Source organism: Dasypus novemcinctus, chromosome 27 (genome assembly GCF_030445035.2).
Source record: "Dasypus novemcinctus isolate mDasNov1 chromosome 27, mDasNov1.1.hap2, whole genome shotgun sequence".
NCBI classification, from domain to species: domain Eukaryota; kingdom Metazoa; phylum Chordata; class Mammalia; order Cingulata; family Dasypodidae; genus Dasypus; species Dasypus novemcinctus.
Window position 1 is genome coordinate 18,038,849 of NC_080699.1, and position 19,139 is coordinate 18,057,987.

The 19,139-nt window shown below is 42.7% G+C and overlaps 1 protein-coding gene across 6 annotated transcripts in view; it reads left to right on the plus strand.

The window, feature by feature from the left end:
- DIXDC1 (DIX domain containing 1) overlaps positions 1 to 19,139 on the plus strand; it is an 89,435-nt gene that overhangs the window by 61,017 nt on the left and 9,279 nt on the right. For all 6 annotated transcript variants that reach the window (XR_011647620.1, XM_058289079.2, XM_058289080.1 and 3 more), the window contains 9 exons: positions 290 to 343; positions 1,484 to 1,534; positions 2,978 to 3,082; positions 3,542 to 3,595; positions 4,082 to 4,174; positions 4,254 to 4,325; positions 5,054 to 5,143; positions 5,499 to 5,660; positions 6,853 to 6,919. Coding sequence is in view for 5 of the 6 variants with exons in the window: in XM_058289079.2 (XP_058145062.1) it covers positions 290 to 343; positions 1,484 to 1,534; positions 2,978 to 3,082; positions 3,542 to 3,595; positions 4,082 to 4,174; positions 4,254 to 4,325; positions 5,054 to 5,143; positions 5,499 to 5,660; positions 6,853 to 6,919 (748 nt within the window). In the remaining variant the exon portion in view is untranslated. The remainder of the gene's footprint in view (positions 1 to 289; positions 344 to 1,483; positions 1,535 to 2,977; positions 3,083 to 3,541; positions 3,596 to 4,081; positions 4,175 to 4,253; positions 4,326 to 5,053; positions 5,144 to 5,498; positions 5,661 to 6,852; positions 6,920 to 19,139) is intronic.

Genomic DNA, 19,139 nt, shown 5'->3' on the forward strand with positions numbered 1-19,139 from the left:
CGTGGCTTCGGTACTTCCTACCTCCCTCAGATTTGCCTCTCAGATATCTATCTTCAGCCCATCTCTCTCTGGCTCTTCAACCCCTTGCCCCACCGCTTTATCCACATCGATCTACTTGTAGCACACTAGACATATGCTAGACTAGACTAGAGGGCAGGGACTGGTTTGCTCTTCTTTTTATCCACAGTATAGAGCCTGGCATCTAGTAGCTGTTCAATAAGTGTTCGTTGCATGAATGGCCACTGAACTCAGCTTATGGTGCATAAACATCTCTTTGCCTTATATCCAGATTGTAATCCGAAGTCGTCTGGATCAGAGTATGGAGGAGAATCAGGACCTAAAGGTGTGTTGGGACATGCACATTTTATCCTTTGAAAAAAAGTTGTGGGAATGTTACACACCAACTTCAGGACAGTAATGGTGGGGAGGGATGGGGATGCAGAATTGGAACTTTAGCTATATCTGAATCTGTGTTATGTCTTTAATTGAAAGAGAGATCCGTCCTAAATATATCATGGTGGTGGGTAGTAGGTGTCCAGCTCGTTATTGGTTGTACTTTTCTATATGTGTGAGATGTTTCATAGTTTTGGGTTTTTTTTTTCTTTTTTAGGAAGTACTAGGGATTTAACCTGGGACCTCGTACATGAGACACAGGCACTCAATCACTTGAGCTGTATCTGCTCCCCATAGTATATATTTTTTTAATTAAAAAAGTAATTAATACCACTATGATATTTTAAAATTAATATTTCCTAGAATTTTCTTCGTCAGTGGTTCTTAACTTTTTGGGGTCATAAGTGTATGACTACATACATTAATCCACTCTCCAGAAATATTCATCTCTGTGTGCCCACCTGTAGAGTCCCCATTTTAGACACAAATTCTTGGTATGATGCAATAGGAAAAGACAGCTGAGTGGGGTATGGGCAGTCCCCTCCCAAAATCTCTTTCCTAGTGAGTATTATCAGGTTTATACATTTACTCTTTTTAAAGGGACAGTTGATTACTCATGATTTCATTATGTTTGGACCCTAAAGAACAATACCCTTTTAGGGAACCAAAAGTACTCTGACCCTCTGCTGAACATTAGGATTGGAGACCATTATTTAATGACATTGGGGGTAGACATGCTCAGATACGACTGTCCATTTCAGTGAGAAGAATTTAGATTATTATGATTAGCTTTTCCTGTCAGTGAGGATTATAGGAATATAGGAATAAGAGCCTACGGGAATGGCCGGTCGCTGCTTTCCGCACGACTCTTCTCTGCCTGAGCCTAGGTGCCAGCAGGAGGAGCAGAGTGGGCGCTGCTCTTGCTTCTATGGGTCAGACCTTACTGGACCAGACCTTCCTTTTGCCTCAGTAGAGAGGTAGTTTTTCATGGCATAGTCATCTGGGTATTGTCCTCTTACTGACAGAATGAGGTAATGCTTCTGAAACAACCCAGATGCTACCATCTGATCTAACTATATTTGGTTTACAGAAGGAGCTGCTGAAATGTAAACAAGAAGCCAGAAACTTACAGGGGATAAAGGTAAAAAGGAAGGCGTTTAACTCTGTAAAAAAATTTTTAAACAAATCCATTTTATTGACACATACTAATAAAGCGTACAGTTCATCCAAAGTGCACAGTCAATGGTATCTGGTGTAGTCACATAATTGTGCGTTCATCACTGCAGGATTAGCATTTAGCTCTTTAAATGAAGTCTCTGCAAGGAATCGTCTCCTGGTGACTTGGCCAGGAGGAGGACAGTTGGGTCCTATAGTCTTTTCTTTATTGGGCTCTGTGCCTTTGGTTAAGAAAGGGCTTTTCAGGTGGAAGTGAGACGTGTGGAGGAAGACACCTTTGTTTTCCTTTTTGGTAGTTACGACTCATGGTGCTGTCACTTCCCCGTTTCACCGTGGCTATATCTGTATGCAAAATACTCCCCTTCAGTACTAAGGAAGAAGCACTTTTTCTCGCCTACAACGCTTATTAACACCCTCTGGGGTACAGTCTGGGTAATACTAGGGATGCCAGAGACATTTTAGACTCTCGTTGCCATGTGCAGTTGCGGCAGGCAGCATGTTTAAGAAGGGGTTCCCACAGTCTCCAGGGCCTGCACCATTTCTCTGTAGTCTGAAAAGAGAGAAAAGGCAGGGCCAGGATACTGGAAGCAGGGAGAAGCAACACAAGTCGCTAGTTCCATTCCCAGTCACCATGGTGGAGGAACTGTAGCTGACTCTCACAAGTACAAATATATTCAGTCCACCTTTTCTTAGGCATGGTAAGAACATAGAGGATCCAAGGTGAGGGAAGATAACCTAAAGCTGGTAAGATCTTGGGAATTTGGGAGGAGGAAATATCAGTCTAAGCACGCATCTGAGCAGTAGAACTATAATTTTGATCCTGGTCCAGACACTGGAAGGCAGTGGAAGCAGGGAAGGAGAAGGCTCTGGAAAGCAGGGTAGGAATGATTCCAAGGATTCTGAATGAACAAAGCAGGCAGGGATAGGATCCAGCCCCCCTAGGAAATGGAGATTGGACAGAGAGGTACAAGGAAAAAGAACTAATGGATGAAATATTTATAGCCCAAGACATAGATGAGAAAGTCAAGGTAGGAGGGGGAGAGTGTATTGTGCAAGGTCTCAGAAATACCAAGTGGTAGACTTCCAGTTTGAATCTAGTTCTGTCTGATCCCAAAGGCCGCTCAGTTCTCGCTCCAGGATGCCATAGTATCAGGAATGACGTGCAGGGTAGGGGTAAGTAGGAGGTGAAAGAAAATTAAGGTAGAGCAATGGGTAGATGCTGGCGTCTTGGAGGGGGTGGCAGGAAAACCACTGCTCAGCTTCTTGTGGTGAGACCTTTATATTCTCTTTGTCTCCTGGTTTGAAAGAACTAATGCAGGACACATAATAAGAGGTTCAATACCTTTCAGTAATGACTGGCTGATTGATTAATTGGAGCCACACTAATTGGTATGCTTTTTTCCCCCAGGATGCTTTACAGCAGAGATTGACTCAGCAGGACACATCTGTTCTTCAGCTCAAACAAGAATTACTGAGGGCAAATATGGACAAAGATGAATTACACAACCAGAATGTAAGTTAAATGAATGAACTCTGACCTCATTCGGGCCCAGTACAGAGTAAGACACTGCATGATCCTGTTAGATCTGCCATCCTTAATCTCTCTTACCTTACTTCTGGGATGCCTGCCCTCAGTGTCTGCAATTATTTTTATTCGCCATCAGGCTCATTTCTGATCCTAGGTGAAAGCCCAAACTACCCTCTGCAGGAATGCCTTCCTTGAGCCCTTCCTCAACTTTGAGGACACTGGGCCACTGAGGCTAAATTGTGGTTCTACAGTCTAATGGGTCTACAGTCTGATTATCTTGCTAACAACTTGGAAGAGGAGCTGTGTTTTTTTACCATAATCATGCCCTCTCTGGGTTATGTACTGTCACTGCTAACATCAACTCTTTAAGTAAGTAGCTGCTTTCCTAGTACAATTGGCAGACAATATTTAACACTAGTGAATCATCTCTTATCCTTTTTACAGATAGATCTGCAGAGAAAGCTAGATGAGAGGAACCGGCTCTTGGGAGAATATAAAGTAAGGTTAAACATGAGTTTGGAAATGATTTCCATCTAAGCTTTTATTGAAGTCATTGAAGCTTGACTGTTACCCATTGTTGCTGTTGCTCAAAAAGCACTGAAATGCCCTGTTCTCTTCTTTTTTCTTCTTCAAGAAAATCCTTTTCTATGTTCCCTTGTTTTGCTAACCCTAATAAATAGATAGCATGGCTAGGAGAAGGACCACAGAACTAGGAGCGTGGAAACCTGAGTTCCTTTATCTCTAACTAGCACAGACGGTACTTAGTGATCCCCTTACAAATGGTAGTTCCTTCCTCCTTACCCTTCCAAGAATCCTCTGTGCCATGTCAAGACTCTTGGTGTGTAACGTCTTCCTGGTATAGCTTGAGAAAAGGACTGTACCTCCAGAGGCTCTACTTTACTCGGGTGAAAACCACATTGCAAAGGGTGAGCGGCTCCGCGTCCTTGGTCTTGCCACACATCGGAAAGCCTCTCTCCCTTGCAGAAAGAGCTGGCGCAGAAGGATCGGCTCCTTCAGCAGCACCAGGCCAAGTTGGAAGAAGCACTCCGGAAACTCTCTGAGGCCAGTTACCAGCAGGTCAGAACACACTGAGCTGCGTATTTTTTGTCCCCTTGGCCTGAAGAAATCCTTTTCTGATTTAGTCTCTCTTTTGCAGGTAGATCTAGAGCGGGAGCTGGAACACAAAGATGTGCTCTTGGCTCACTGTATGAAAAGAGAGGCAGATGAGGTAACTTACAATTCAGTTTCTCTTCCTGTGTTACAAGGGCAAAGAGAGAGATTCTGTTTCTAACTCAGGCCAGAAACCAGGCCACAGGTTGGTTTGTTAGGCAGTTTGTTTGTCTGGTGAGGTGGGTAAGAGTGCAGGTTCCAGAATAAGAAACTCTGGTTTCAAATTTCAGCTCCACCACTTAATACATTGTGTGACCTTGAGTGAGTTGCTTAACCTCTGAGCCTTAGAAATAAGTTGCCATCTGGAAAACGGAAATAATAGTGGCCTTTCTGTCATTATGAGGAATACATGAGCTAATTCATGTAAGTAACTAAACACAATCCTTTTAGTTCCATCTGACACAGTCAGGCTCAAAAATATTATTCATTGTTGTTATTATCTTTTTATTACTGAAGCAAAGGCAGGTGGTTCTGGAGCAGCTTTCTGACTCTTCGCAAGTGTGAGGTCCTCCAGCATGGCCATGGCAGAGGCCAGGTTGGGGGCTCTAGGCTGAGGTTTCCATTTCATTCATTCAATATTTCAGGTGCTAGAAATACAGCAGTGATCAAAAGGGAAAAACATCTCTGCCCTCATAAAGCTTACATGTTAGTAGAAAGAGATCTTAAGCAAAATAATTACATATTATGTGAGGCAGTGATGAGTGTAAAGAAGAAATATAAGGCAGGACATCTATCTTGGCTTGGGGTTCTCCCCTAAAACAGGCAACCCTTTTCTTGCTGCTATAGGTGACCAACTACAACAGTCACAACTCTCAAAGCAATGGTTTTCTCCTACCAATGGCGGGAAAAGGAGCTGCTTCAATCACTCACAGAGGGGTAAGTTCTTAGGATCTGGCTTCTGAACTGCCACTTCTATCTGAAACCAGGAGAGTGCCCCAGACATCATGAGTGGCTTATGCCTTTCATTTTCCAGTTCTCTGATTTTGCATCTGTTGGGTGTATAAAGATGAGAGACACTTGCTATTCAAAATTAAGAATTCATGGGCAAATAGATGGCCTGCTTCTATGGAAGAAAATTTCCTCCGGTCCACACCATTCTTCTCCCCTTCAACCCCCAATGAAAGATCTCTCCTGGAAACCTCTCTCCCGTACCTCCCTAAACCCCACGGCTGGGCCCTGACTAATAATGGGGCACTGCGCCACGCCAGTAGCACCCTATTTTTGCCCACAGACCAGTGACCTGCAGCTTGTTCGCGATGCTCTCCGCAGCCTGCGCAACAGCTTCAGTGGCCACGACCCTCAGCACCACACCATCGACAGCTTGGAGCAGGGCATCTCGAGCCTCATGGAGCGCCTGCACGCCGTGGAGACCCAGAAGAAACAGGAGAGAAGGGTGATCCTCTTTCTATCGTGTCTCTTAGGCAAGCTCCTGAGGAAGCGTGGCTTTATGAGCTTTAATTTAGATGAGGGCGGGGTTAAAAGATAGAAGACCCTGCTGAAGGTGGCAGTTGTTTTTCTCTTTGGTTTTCCCCTCAGTGGAGCTGATTAGTCATCATGGGGTGATAATCCAGGGAGAAGTTAATGATAACGCTTTTCTGTTTAATTTATATTGTAGTAACGTGTACAACATAAAATCACCCATTTTAACCACCTTCACGTATCCGATTCAGTGGTATTGGTTACATTTACAAAGTTGTGCTGCCATCACCATGATGACAACTCTTACTTCTAACAACTTGATAGCTGTCTAGGAATTGTCAGCCAAGGGGTGCTGATACAAAATACCAGAAATTGGTTGGTTTTTATAAAAAATATTTATTTGGGGTAGGAGCTTACAAATACCAGGCCATAAAGCATAAGTTACTTCCCTCACCAAAGTCTGTTTTCATGTGTTGGAGCAAGATGGCTAGCGACAGCTGCAAGGCTTCGGGCTTCTTGGGTTCCTCCCTTCCAGGGTTTTGTTTCTCTCTGGGTTCAAGGTTCCTTTCTTCCCAGGGCTTGCTTCTTCCTGGGCTCAGGGTTCCTCTCTTCCTGGGGCTGGCTTCTCTGTTCTCTGTGAGCTTACTTCCCAGTGCTCCAGCTTAAGGCTTCAGCATCAAACTCCAACATCAAAAACCCTCAACTCTGTTCCTTTGCCATGCCTTTTATCTGTGAGTCCCCACCCATCAAGGACTCAGTGCCCTAATGACGTGGCCCAATCAAAGCCCTAAACATAACTTAATCACACCCAAGTACAGACCAGATTACACACATAATCCAATATCTATTTTTGGAATTCATAACCATATCAGGAATTGTGACTCCTGACCCCACAGGGTCTCTCTGCTTACTCACATACCCTCCACCCACCAAAAGAGCTTGACACAGAGAGTATTGAATGAAATAATATATGGGAAAATGCACTGGAAACTAGAAAGCATTTTATAAATGTGTATTACTATTCTCAGGACAAATATGTTCAATTTTATATACTGTGGAAGATGTGGTAGGAGAAGTATATATTTGAGGTAGACTTTTTGATTTAAATTTCTTGGTTGAGTTTCCCCATTGATCATAACTCTTGTGATTTTTGTGTGTCTCCCCAGGTTCGGGGTAAGTTGCCCAGAACTCAAGCAGGTAGTGGATACCGGGAGTCCTGGCCCCCTAATTCAAGTGAGTAATCATTATTGCTCTGTAAATACTCCTAGAATCTTTTTTTTTTTAAAAGATTTATTTTTTATTTATTTCTCTTCCCTTCTCCCCTCCTCCCCCCAGTTGTCTGCTCTCTGTGTCCATTCGCTGTGTGTTCTTCTGTGACCCGCTTCTATCCTTATCAGTGGCACTGGGAATCTGTGTTTCTTTTTCTTGCATCATCTTGTTGTGTCAGCTCTCCGTGTGTGTGGTGCCATTCTTGGGCAGGCTGTACTTTCTTTTGCACTGGGCGGCTTTCCTTACGGGGCACACTTCTTGCACGTGGGGCTCCCCTATGCGGGGGACACCCCTGCGTGGAAGGGCACTCCTTGTGTGCATCAGCACTGCGCATGGGCCAGCTCCACACGGGTCAAGGAGGCCCAGGGTTTGAACCACAGACCTCCCATGTGGTAGACGGACACCCTAATCACTGGGCCAAGTCTACTTCCCCTCCTAGAATCTTAGACCAGACATTTAGTATTTTTTGTGCTACTGATATTTTGAGGATAGGATTTTTCTCATAATATTTCACTCCTTTAAAAAAAATTATTTTATGTTATTTTTAACTTTATTTTGTAATTTAATAATTGAAAATATAAACAATAATTAAAAATGAAAAACAGTTGAATAAAAACATATTTCTCAATTAAATGTACTGGATTACATATAAATTTTTTTTATTCATACAATATATTACACAGTATATTTGGTTCATAGGAATAAAATCATACAATGTTTGTCCTTTTGAGTCTGGCTTGCTTCACTCAACGTAATGTCCTCCAGGTTCATCATGTTGTCATATGCTTTATGACTATTTCTTCTTACAGCTGCATAATATTCCATCGTGTGAATACACCACAGTTTGTTTATCCATTCTTGTTGATGGACCCCTCGGTTGTTTCCAGCTCTTGGCAATTGTGAATAATGCTGCTGTGAACAGATGTCTTTTCGTGTCACTGCTCTCAGTTCTTCTGGGTGTATACCCCGTAGTGGTATCGCGGGGCCATGTGGGAACTTTATATTAAGCTTCTTTAGGAACTGCCAAATGGTCTTCCACAGTGGCTATACCATTCTGCATTCCCACCAACAGTGAAGAAGTATTCCTAACTCTCCAGCACTTGTAATTCTCTGCCTTTTTAAATAGTGGTCATTTTGGTAGGTATGAAATGATATTTCATTGTAGTTTTGACTTGCATTTCCCTAGTGTTTACCAATGTTGAGCATTTTTTCATGTGTTTTTTTTGCCACTTGTATTTCTTCTTTGGACAAATGTCTATTCAAGTATTTTGTCCATTTTTTAATTGGGTCGTTTGTCTTTTTATTGTTGAGTTGTAATGTCTCTTTATATATCCTGGATGTTAAACCCTTATCTGACATGCGATTTCCAAACATTTTCTCCCATTGAGTCAGCTGCCTTCTCACCCTCTTTTTTTTTTTTTTTTTTTAAGATTTATTTATTTATTTAATTTACCCCCCTCACCTGGTTGTCTGTTCTCTGTGTCTATTTGCTGCGTCTTGTTTCTTTGTCCGCTTCTGTTGTCGTCAGCGGCATGGGAAGTGTGGGCGGCGCCATTCCTGGGCAGGTTGCACTTTCTTTTCACGCTGGGCGGCTTTCCTCACGGGCGCACTCCTTGCGCGTGGGGCTCCCCTACGCGGGGGACACCCTTGCGTGGCACGACACTCCTTGCACGCATCAGCACTGCGCATGGCCAGCTCCACACGGGTCAAGGAGGCCCGGGGTTTGAACCGCGGGCCTCCCATGTGGTAGACGGACGCCCTAACCACTGGGCCAAAGTCCGTTTCCCCCTTCTCACCCTCTTGATAAAGTTCTGGGAGGTGCAATTTGACGAGGTCCCATTTACCTATTTTTTCTTTTGTTGCCTGTGTTTTGGGTATAAGGTCCAAGAAACCACCACCTATCACAAGGTCTTTAGGATGTTTCCCTACATTTTCTTCTAGTTGTTTTATGGTCCTGGCTTTTATATTTAGGTCTTTGATCCATTTTGAGTTGATTCTTGTATAGGGAGTGAGATAGGGGTCCTCTTTCATTCTTTTGGTTATAGATATCCAGTTGTCTCAGCACTATTTGTTGAAGACACTGTTTTGTCCCATTAACATTGACTTGGTAGGTTTGTAAAAAACCAATTGACCATATAGTTAAGGGTTTATTTCTGGATTCTCAATGTGATTCCGCTGATTGATGTGTCTATCTTTATGCCAATACCATGCTGTTTTGACCACTGTAGCTTTGTAATATGTTTCAAGGTCAGGTAGTGAAATTCCTCCCATTTTGTTCTTTTTAGAATGCTTTTGGCTATTTGGTGTACTTTGCCTTCCAAATGAATTTGGTAATTTCCTTTTCTAATTCTGTAAAATAGGCTGTTGGAATTTTGATTGGTATTACATTGAATCTATAAATCAGTTTGGGTAAGATTGACATCTTCACAATATTTATTCTTCCAATCTGTGAACATGGAATGTCTTTCCATTTGTTTAGGTCTTTTAAAATTTCTTTTAGCATTGTTTTGCATATAGGTCCTGTACTTCTTTGGTTAAATTAATTCCTAGGTATTTGAGTCTTTTTGTTGCTATTGTAAATGGAATTTCCCCCCTTATTTCCTCCTCAGATTGTTCAGTACTAGTGTACAAAAACCTTACTGATTTTTGCATGTTGATCCTATATCCTACCACTTTGCTGAACTCATTTATTAGCTCAAGTAGCTTTGTCATTAATATTTCAGAATTTTCTAAATACAGGATCACGTTATCTGCAAACAGTGAGTTTTACTTCTTTTCCTATTTGGATGCCTTTAATTTTTTTTTTCTTGTCTAATTGCCCTAGCTAGAACTTCTAGTACAATATTGAATAACAGTAGTGACAGTGGGCATCCTTGTCTTGTTCCCAATCTTAGAGGGAAAGCTTTCAACATTTCTCCCTTGAGTACGATGTTGGCTATGGGTTTTTCATATGCCTTTCATCATATTGAGGAATTTTCCTTCTATTCCTATATTTTGGAAGTGTTTTTATCAAAAAATGATGCTGGATTTTGTCAGATATGTTGGGTAACTTTCCCTCCTCTTCAGTTTTTTGAAGAGTTTAAACAGGATTGGTGTTTGTTCTTTTTTTTTTTTTAATTCATTCCCCCCTCCCCCTGTTGTCTGCTCTCTTTGTTCATTCACTGTGTGTTCTTCTGTGTCCGCTCAGATTCTTGTCAGCAGCACTGGGAATCTGTGTCTCTTTTTGTTGAATCATCTTGCTGCGTCAGCTCTCTGTGTGTGCGGCGCCACTCCTGGACAGGCTGTGCTTTTTTTGCATGGGGCAGCTCTCCTTACGAGGCGCACTCCTTGCGCGTGGGGCTCCCCTATGCAGGGGACACCCCTGCGTGGCACGGCACTCCGTGCGCACCATCAGCACTGCCCATGGGCCAGCTTGCCACATGGGTCAGGAGGCCCTGGATTTGAACCTTGGACCTCCCATGTGGTAGGTGGACGCTCTTTATCAGTTGAGCCAAATAGGCTTCTGAGGATTGGTGTTTATTCTTTTTGAAATGCTTGGTAGAATTCACCTGTGAAGCCATCTGGTCCTGGACTTTCCATTACTGGGAGATTTTTGATGATGGATTCAATCTCTTTAAATGTGATTGGTTTGTAAAGTTCTTGTATTTCTTGTAGTGTCAATGTAGGTTGTTTGCATATTTCTAGGAATTTGTCCATTTCATCTAGGTTGTCTAGTTTGTTGGCATACAGTTTCTCATAATATCCTCTTATGATCCTTTTTATTTCTGTGGGTCAGTTGTAACTTCCCCCCTTTCATTTCTGATGGTATTTATTTGCATCTTCTGTCTCTTTTTCTTTGTTAGTCTAGATTGGGATTTTTATTGATCTTCTCAAGGAACCAACTTTTGATTTTGTTGATTTTCTCTATTTTTTTTTTGTTCTCAATTTCATTTATTTCTGCTCTAATCTTTATTATTTCTTTCCTTCTGCTTGCTTTGGGATTGGTTTGCTGTTATTTTTCTAGTTTCTGTAGTTGTTCAGTTAAATCTTTGAGTTTAGCTCTTTGTTCTTTTTTAATATAGGCATTTAGAACTATAAATTTCCCTCTCAAGACTGCCTTCGCTGTATGCCATGAGTTTTGATAAGTTGTTCTCATTTTCATTTGTCTCAATATAATTACTGATTTCACTTGCAATTTCTTCTTTGATCATATATATTTAGGAGTGTGTTATTCAGCCTCCACACATTTGCGAATTTACTTTTTTTCTGCCTATTATTGACTTGCAGTTTCATTCCATTATGATCTGAGAAGGTGCTTTGTATAATTTCAGTCTTTTCATATTTATTGAGAGCTGCATTGTGCCCTAACATGTGGCCTATCCTGAAGAAAGATCCATGGGCACTTGAGAAGAATGTATAACCTGCTGAGTTTGGATTCAGCGTTCTATATATATCTGTTTTGTTTTGTTTTGTTTTTAAAGGTTTATTTTATTTAATTCCCCCCCCCCAGTTGTCTGTTCTCTGTGTCTATTTGCTGCATCTTGTTTCTTTTGTCCGCTTCTGTTGTCATCCTTCAGCAGCACAGGAAGTGTGGGCGGCGCCATTCCTGGGCAGGCTGCACTTTCTTTTGCACTGGGCGGCTCTCCTTACGGGGTACACTCCTTGCGCGTGGGGCTCCCCTACGCAGGGACACCCCTGTGTGGCACGGCACTCCTTGCGTGCATTAGCACTGCGCATGGGCCATCTCCACACGGGTCAAGGAGGCCCGGGGTTTGAACCACGGACTTCCCATGTGGTAGACGGACGCCCTAACCACTGGGCCAAGTCCGTTTCCCTGTATATGTCTGTTTTAACTCGTTTATCATATTGTTCAAGTTCTTTGTTTCCTTGTTGATCTTCTGTCTAGTTGTTCTATCTAATGATGTAAGTGGGGTGTTGAAATCTCCAGTGATTATTATAGAGATGTCTCAGTTTTCCTAGAGTTTGTCTCATGTATTTTAGGGTACCCTGATTAGTTGCATAGATATTAATAACTGTAGTATCTTCCTAGTGGATTGTCCCTTTTATTAATATTTTATGGCCTTCTGTGTCTCTTACAGCTTTTTTGCATTTAAAGTCTGTTTTGTCTGATACTGGTTTAGCTACTCCTAGTCTTTTTTGGTTACTGTTTGCATGGAGTATCTTTTCCCAACCTTTCACTTTCAGCTGTTTTGTATCCCTGAGTCTAAGGTGAGTTTCTTATAAGCAGCATTTGGGTGGCTCATGTTTTTTTATCCATTTTGTCAGTCTGTATCTTTTGATTGAGGAGTTTAATCCATTCACATTCAAGGATATTACTATAAATGCATTATTTACTTCTATCATTTTGTTCTTTGGTTTCCTTATGTCGTATCATACTTTTGTCTGTGTTTTTACTCTTTTGGTTATCCTTTTTTTATTCTTTTTTCTATACTCTCCTCCAGGCCTCTCTCCCCTGTCATTTACACATTCTGAGTTTCACTTTAAACCATGCTTTAACTGCATCCCATTAGTTGTTTTTTTTTTTTAAGATAAATTTATTTATTTTTCCCACCTCCTCATTGTTTGCACTTGCTGTGTCTGTTCATCTTTCTTGTTTCTTTAGATGGCACCAGGAACTGAACCTGGGTCCTCTGATATGGGAGGGAAGAGCCTAATTGCTTGAGCCAACTCCATTTCCTCCTTTGTTGTGTCTCTCATTGTGTTTTTCTTGTGTCTCTTGTTGCATCAGCTTGCCACACTTGCCCATCACATCAGCTTGATGTCTTGCTCATCCTCTATAGGAGATACTGGGAACCTCTGCTCCCTCCTTTGTTGTGTCTCTCATTATGTTTTTCTTCTTGTGTCTCTTGTATCAGCTTGCCATGCCTGCCTGTCATGCCAGCTTGCTGTCTACTTTGGAGGTACCAGGAACCAAACCAGGGACCTCCCATGTGGTAGGCGGGAGCTCAATCACTTAAGCCATATCCGCTTCCCTTTCCCCATTTTAGTTCAGGTTCTAAGATTTCCTTCAATATTTCCTGAAAAGGTGGACTCCTTTTTGCAAACTCTCTTAGTTTTTGTTTGTGAATATTTTATACCCACCTTCATATTTGAAGGACAATTTGCTGGATAAAGAATTCTTGGCTGGCAATTTTTCCCTTTCAGTATCCTAATTGTACCATACCACTGTCTTCTCGCCTCCATAGTTTCTGAAGAGAAATCTGTGCTAAGTTTTACTGGCTGTCCCTTGTACTTGATGGTTTGCTTCTCCCTTGCTGCTCTGAGAATTTTCTCTTTATCAATGACATTTGACATTCTTAGTAGTATGTGTCTTAGAGTAGGTCTATTTGGATTTATTCTGATTGGGGTAAGGTGTGCTTTTTGGATGTGTAAGTTCAATTTTTTCATGAGAGTTCAGAAATTTCCGTCTATGTTTTCCTCAAATACTCTTTCTGCCCCTGTTCCCTTCTCTTCTTTTGGAACTCCCATGACACATATGTTGCTGTGTTTTCTGTTGTCATTCAACTCTCTGTGCCCCTGCTCAATTTTTTTCCATTCTTTTCTTTCTTAAATTTTAGCTGTTCTCTCTTCAGTATCACTTATTCTTTCTTCTCTCATTTTGAGTCTGCTCTTTTATGCCTTTAATGTATTTTTGATCTCACCTCTTATATCTTTCATTCCCTGAGCTCTGTTTCTTTTCTGTTCAGGATTTCAAGTTCTTCTTTGCACTCGCTCAATGTCTCCTTGATGCCATTTATCTCTTTAGTCATATTGTCTTTCAGTTCATTAATTTGATTTTGGAAATTTGTGTACATCTTGCTAATTATTTCTCTCAAATCCTGTGTCTCTTCTGGGACTTTGATATATTCCTTTCCTTGGGCTATGTCTTCCATTTTCTTAGTATGGCTTGTAATTATTTGCTGATGTCTAGGCATCTGATTAAGATATAGTTTACTCAGATGCTCAATTTCTTTCTCTTTTGTAGGGATTTAGTGGTGGGAGGCTTTGTGTTACCTCTGCTTTTTGATTCTTGGCTTGACCTGGATTGTTAGGATTGTCCCTTATAGTTGCTCAAAACAGGACTCTGGACCCTGTAATTGGTTGCAGACCTGCTTCCTAGTTCCTTGGGGAGGGAAAGTGTAAAGGCCAGAAAAAGCCTTTCTTACTCATTTTAATTTTATCACATGCCCTTCTTCCATCTGCCAGCAGATGGCGCTCTTTGGCATCTCAGTTCAGTGCCTGGATCAAAGTGACACAGTTTCCTGTCTTGGAGGCTAAGAGCCTTGTAATTCAAACTTTCTCGCTGACAGTTCCCCACCCTTCTCTGGCAGCCCCCTCCCTTTTCTCAGGTCAGAAATATTTCCACTTCCCTCTAGTCCTCAACAATCAGTGCCTGTTAGTGGAGGAGGAGGGTTGGGAGGGTGGTATATCTTGAGCCCCTGGTAGGCTCCAAGGCAAACAATGGTGCAGCCCACCCGGCCTGGAAGGGCTCCTGGGACACAGTAGACCAAGGCTGTGAGTCAAAAGCTGAATCAGTCTTAGGTTGCGACCCTCTCTTTCCCCTTTCCAGGGTGGTGGATCCCTGGAGCCTCTTTGTCTGTAGCTGCAGGCCCAGAGGTCTCAGAATTCTAAAGTGTCTTTGGTGTGGGGGAGGGTGCCGACAGCAGCAGCCTCTGGTTTCATCTCAGTTCTTTCGTCGCGATTCCCTTCCTTGGTCCCTTTCTCCTCTGGGCAGTGTCCAGCCTTCACCTGGTGTCCTGAACCCTAGAAGATCTTTTTCCAGGCTGCTTCAGCCTATCCTCCAGCTGTTTTTCTGGAGAAGAGAGTCCCATGTCTTTCTAGTCTGCCGTCTTCCCGGAAGTAGTGTTTCATTCTTTTTTTTTTTAACGATTTATTATTTATTTCTCTCCCTTTCGTTCCCCCCCCCCCATTTGTCTGCTCTCTGTGTCCATTCGCTATGTGTTCTTCTGTGTCCACTTCTATCCTTAGCAGCAGCACCGGAAATCTGTATTTCTTTTTGTTGCATCATCTTGTTGTTGTGTCAGCTCTCCGTGTGTGCGGCGCCATTCTTGGGCAGGCTGCGCTTTCTTTCACGCTGGGCGGCTCTCCTTATGGGGCGCACTCCTTGTGTGGGGGGCTCCCCTACGCGGGGACACCCCTGTGTGGCACGGCACTCCTTGCGTGCATCAGCACTGTGTGTGGGCCAGCTCCACACGGATCAGGGAGGCCCGGGGTTTGAACCGCAGACCTCCCATGTGGTAGGCGGACGCCCTATCCATTGGGCCAAGTCCACTTCCCATGTGTTTCATTCTTAACAGAGTTATTTCCAGGACTATGAGGACAAGCTGTCACCACTACCACCATCACTCCAAGTGCCAGTTAGCCACGGGCAGGATGCTGCAGACTTAGAAGCTAAAACATCTTTGGAACTGATAAAAGCTCAAAACATTTACACCAAACAAAGCAAAGTGTAAAACAAACAAGAACACACACATATATGCACACAAGTCACCCTACAGCAGGAAAGAAAACCTCCAGTTCTTCCTAGAGTTAAGTTAAATTTCTTTGAGGATTTTCCTTAAACTTTGAATGCTTAGGTTATTCATTTTTTTGTCTTATAAAATATTTGCACCATCTAGTGCACATGGTTAGGAAGTATGATTTGACCTCCTCATTTATTTACAGTTTCCTGTCTGTTCATTCCAACATGTTGGAATCTATCCTGCCTGGTCATTTCTGTTTTAATTGTAGTTTAACTTTTGATTTAATAATGTTCACATTTTCTTTTTTTTTTATAATGTATCCAGGCCTAGACAAAAGCAAATAATAATTTATGGAAACCAAATGGTAGTAAATAGTAAAACAGTTAAAATATTTGCACAAATATGGAATACAAAATAATTTTTGTAGAGTAAATAATAAAACATTCTCAAACCTCTGATCTTAGATCTTTTCCCTCTTGGAACAGAGTTGTCTATGCTGGAAATGAAAAATTATTTTAATACCAAAATTAGTTACAATTTCTTTTTCCAGCGTTGTTTCAAAATATTTCTGTTTTTTTTTTTTAAAGATTTATTTATTTCTCTTCCCTTCCCCCCCCCACCCCGGTTGTCTGTTCTCTGTGTCTATTTGCTGCCTCTTCTTTGTCCGCTTCTGTTGTTGTCAGCGGCACGGGAATCTGTGTTTCTTTTTGTTGCGTCATCTTGTTGTGCCATTTCTCTGTGTGGGTGGCACCATTCCTGGGCAGGCTGCACTTTCTTTCGCACTGGGCGGCTCTCCTTACGGGGCGCACCCCTTGCACATGGGGCTCCCCTACACGGGGGACACCCTGCATGGCAGGGCACTCCTTGCGCGCATCAGCACTGCGCATGGGCCAACTCCACACGGGTCAAGGAGGCCCGGGGTTTGAACCGTGGACCTCCCATGTGGTAGACGGACGCCCTAAACACTGGGCCAAGTTCGCTGCCTATTTCTGTTTTCTTGAGAGGGTTTTTATCTTATTGTTATCCTCTTCAGTGCTTTCTTTACATTAGTGCAAACTGCCATTGTAGACAGGACTAAGTATTTGGAAATTCTCTTTCAAAAGACTAATTCCTTTTTCCCTGGAAAAATTCTTTCATCCATATGCAGTATTTATTGAAAATACTCTAAATATATGCATAGCTACTTGGAAACTAATATCTTGATCTAAAGATTCCTGTGGCATCTACACATACAAGCTGAAATATCTCTCATCTAAAAATACAAGAACCTCTTTAACTCTGCTAGCCCTCTGGCTACTGTCTTATTTCTCTTAATCCCCTACATTAACCGTTTTTTCTCTCTCTTCCCCTACCCCGCCCTGCTGTTCTTGCTGTCTGTGTCTATTCGCTTTGTGATCTTCTGTATCTGTTTCTCTTTTTGTCTTCTCTTCTTGTCTTTTCCCCTCTAGGATTCACCAGGATTTGATTCTGGGGACCTCTGATGTGGAGAGAGGTTCCATGTCACTTGTGCCTCCTCAGTTCCTGGTCTCTGCTGCACTTCACCTTGACTCTCCTCTTTGTCTCTCTTTTGTTGCCTCATCATCTTGCTGCATGACGCACTTGCATGGGCACTGGCTCACCACGCGGGCGCCCATGCAGATACTTGGCCGCCATGTGAACACTCACGTGGGCTCTTGGCTTACTGTGCAGGCACTGCTCGCCATGGGGCACTAGCTCGCCATGTGGGCACTCGTGGGCACCCAGCTCGCCATGTGGGCACTCGCATGGGCACTTGGCTCACCACACAGGCACTTGGCTCGTCTCGCCAGTACTTCTGTGGGCACTCAGCTCACCCTACAGGCATTCGGCTTGCCATGCGGGCACTGGCTCACCACGCTGGCACTGGCTCACCACGCGGGCACCCACGCGGGCACTGGCTCACCACGCGGGCACCCACGCGGGCACTGGCTCACCACGCGGGCACCCACGCGGGCACTGGCTCACCACGCGGGCACCCACGCAGGCACTGGCTCACCACGCGGGTACCCATGCGGGCACTGGCTCACCACGCGGGCATCCATGCGGGCATTAGGCTCACTGCGCGGGGATTCACCTCGCCACGCAGGCACACTTTCTCTTCTTCTTTTTCACCAGGAGGCCCCAGAGATTGAACCAGAGGCTTTATCACTTGAGCCACATCTGCTTCCCAACATTTAAACTTATTGAGAGAATAGTTCGCACTTGCTCTCTCTTCTTCCTTACATCCTATTCACTACTCAATCCATTGCAGTTTGACTTTAACCCAGTTACTAAACCTTGTGTTCTTTCTGTAGCTTTGTTTAACTTTCTCATTGCCAAATCAAGTGGTTAATTCTTCAAACCTTACCTTTCATTGATTTCTTTTTTTTTTTTTTTTTGAGATACCAGAGATTGAACCTGGTTCCTCATACATGCAGAGCAGGCCTGCAGCCACTGGGCTACAGCTGCTCTGCTTCATTTACTTTTCAAAACCATTTACTATTCTTGACAAGTCTGTCCTTTGGAAGCATTCTTCTCCTTTAACTTTGATGTCAACCGATTATTCATTCAACAAATATTTATTGAGCATCTATTATCTACCTGTGTTAGTGGAGATAAAAAGGTGAAGAAGATGGATTTAGTCTGGTGAACTAGATACCCCAGTTCTTCTTCTCTGCTTAACTCTTAAATGTTTATGTGCCGTGGCATTCCATTTGAGGCCTAGGCCTTTTCATATTCTCTTTGGGTGATCCCTTCCATTACCATGATTTTAACGACTCTAATGTTGGTTATTTTTAAATCTTTATTTCTATCCCCACCTCTTTTCTGAGTCCTTTTTTATTTTTCCCTTTTATTGCCCTGTGTTCATTTATATCCCAAGTACTCCCTTCTAAAGTTCTCCCAAATCCATCCCTTCTCTGAAACCTCATCTTTTGGAATATTGTAATTGCCTCCTAACAGGAGTCCTGGTTTCCAGAGTTTCTCCCATACACTCCAAACTTTCCTTGGTGGTTAGATTGATCTTTCTAAAATGCCAGTGTGATTATACCAATCCCTTTTAGTATCTCCCCATAGCTTCAGACTAATATCCAAATAGAGTCTCAGCCTGGCCTTTTTTTGAAGGATTCTCTTCAAAGGTCATTTCAACTGTAGGACCTTTCTGGCCTCTCTTAGGTGGAGTAAAGGCCTTCATCTTTAGCCTTCCCAGACAGTTTGTACAACTCTTATTTTAGGTATTGTAATTATTAGTAGTCCATGCTAGACTATAAACTCTTTGAAGACAAGGACCATATATAGTTGATTTTTGTATTTTCAAAATCTAATATATAGTAGATGCTTAATGTCTGTTGTGAATGAATGAATCTTAATATATACTTCACTACTCATGTGAATTTTCTCTTATTCAGCAAATATTTATGAAACCACCACTGTGTGCCGGGCACTGTGCCAAGAGCTATGCTCAAAGGAGCATCAAGGCTTGTGGGTGAATGGATAAGACAGAAGAGGGCCCAGAGTGGAATGCTGAGGAGAACAATCCTTAAGGCCTAGGCAGAAAAAGGAGGCTTGAATGTAAGCTAGAGTCTATGTAGCTAAGGGATGAGGTAGATCCTGTATCTTTTTTTTTTTTGCTTTTAAAAAAAATTTATTGAAGTATATCATTCATACATAAACATACATATGGGAAGCAGACTTGGCCCAGTGGTTAGGGCGTCTGTCTACCACAT